Below are 928 nucleotides of genomic sequence, written 5' to 3'. Positions count from 1 at the left end.
GCAGCAGCAGAAGGAGCAGCAGCAGCAGCAGGAGGAGGCAGTGGGGTGCGGGGGGGGCCGCTGCAGCAAAGAGACAGAAACAAAAAGGAGACAAACAAAAAAAATATAAAAAAAATAAAAAAAAACAAACAAAGAATACAGATATACAAATACTACACATGAAAGGAGACAGAGAAAGAGACAGAAAAGGAGACAAAAAAAAGAGACAAAAAAGGAGACAAAAAAAAGACAAAAAAGGAGACAAAAAAAAGAGACAGAAAAGGAGACACCGCAAGGAAAGGAGTGAACCTAGAGAGAAGAATACACCGTTGCTGCTGCTGCTGCTACTCGCAGCAGCAACAGCAGCAGCAGCAACAGCAGCAGCAGCAGCAGCAGCATCAGCAGCAGCAGGCAGCAACCTACTGCAGCGGCTGCTGCTGCAGCGAAGCAGCAGCTAGCAGCAAACTGATGTAAGACTGCTTGCTGCTGTGTCTTCTCTCTAATGCATGCAGCAGCAAACCCGTCAATACACCTGAACAGCAGCAGCAGCAGCAACAGCAGCAGCAGCAGCAGCAGCAGCAGCAGCAGGAGTAGCAGCAGCAGCAACAACAACAGGAACACCAGCAACAGCAACAACAGCAGCAGCAACAGCAGCAACAACAATAGCAGCAGCAGCAGCAGGAGCAGCAGCAGCAGCAGCAGCAGCAACAGTTTATGCATGCATGAGGGGAATGGGGCTGGTAAATAGATAGACAGAAGAAAACACAAATAAAAAAGGAGACAAAAAATAAATTAATTAAAAAGGAGACAGAAAAAGAAATAAATAAAAAAGGAGACAGAAAAGAAAACAAAGAACAGAGAAGCAGAGACAGAAGGAGACAGAGCGAGAGGGGACAAAAAGGAGACAAAAAACAAGAAACAAAAAGGAGACAAAAAGGAGACAAAGGAG

General features: G+C 45.7%; 1 protein-coding gene across 1 annotated transcript in view; it reads left to right on the top strand.

The window, feature by feature from the left end:
• EMH_0054740 (uncharacterized protein) overlaps positions 1 to 928 on the top strand; it is a gene marked incomplete at both ends in the record, with an annotated part of 3,407 nt that overhangs the window by 305 nt on the left and 2,174 nt on the right. Inside the window, one exon of the mRNA XM_013497155.1 lies at positions 334 to 449. Within this exon, the coding sequence (XP_013352609.1) occupies positions 334 to 449 (116 nt within the window). The remainder of the gene's footprint in view (positions 1 to 333; positions 450 to 928) is intronic.

This window comes from Eimeria mitis, genomic scaffold, assembly GCF_000499745.2.
Source record: "Eimeria mitis Houghton genomic scaffold, Emh_scaff2500, whole genome shotgun sequence".
In the NCBI taxonomy this organism is placed as follows: Eukaryota; Apicomplexa; class Conoidasida; order Eucoccidiorida; family Eimeriidae; genus Eimeria; species Eimeria mitis.
This window is presented reverse-complemented; position numbering and strand designations above follow the sequence as displayed.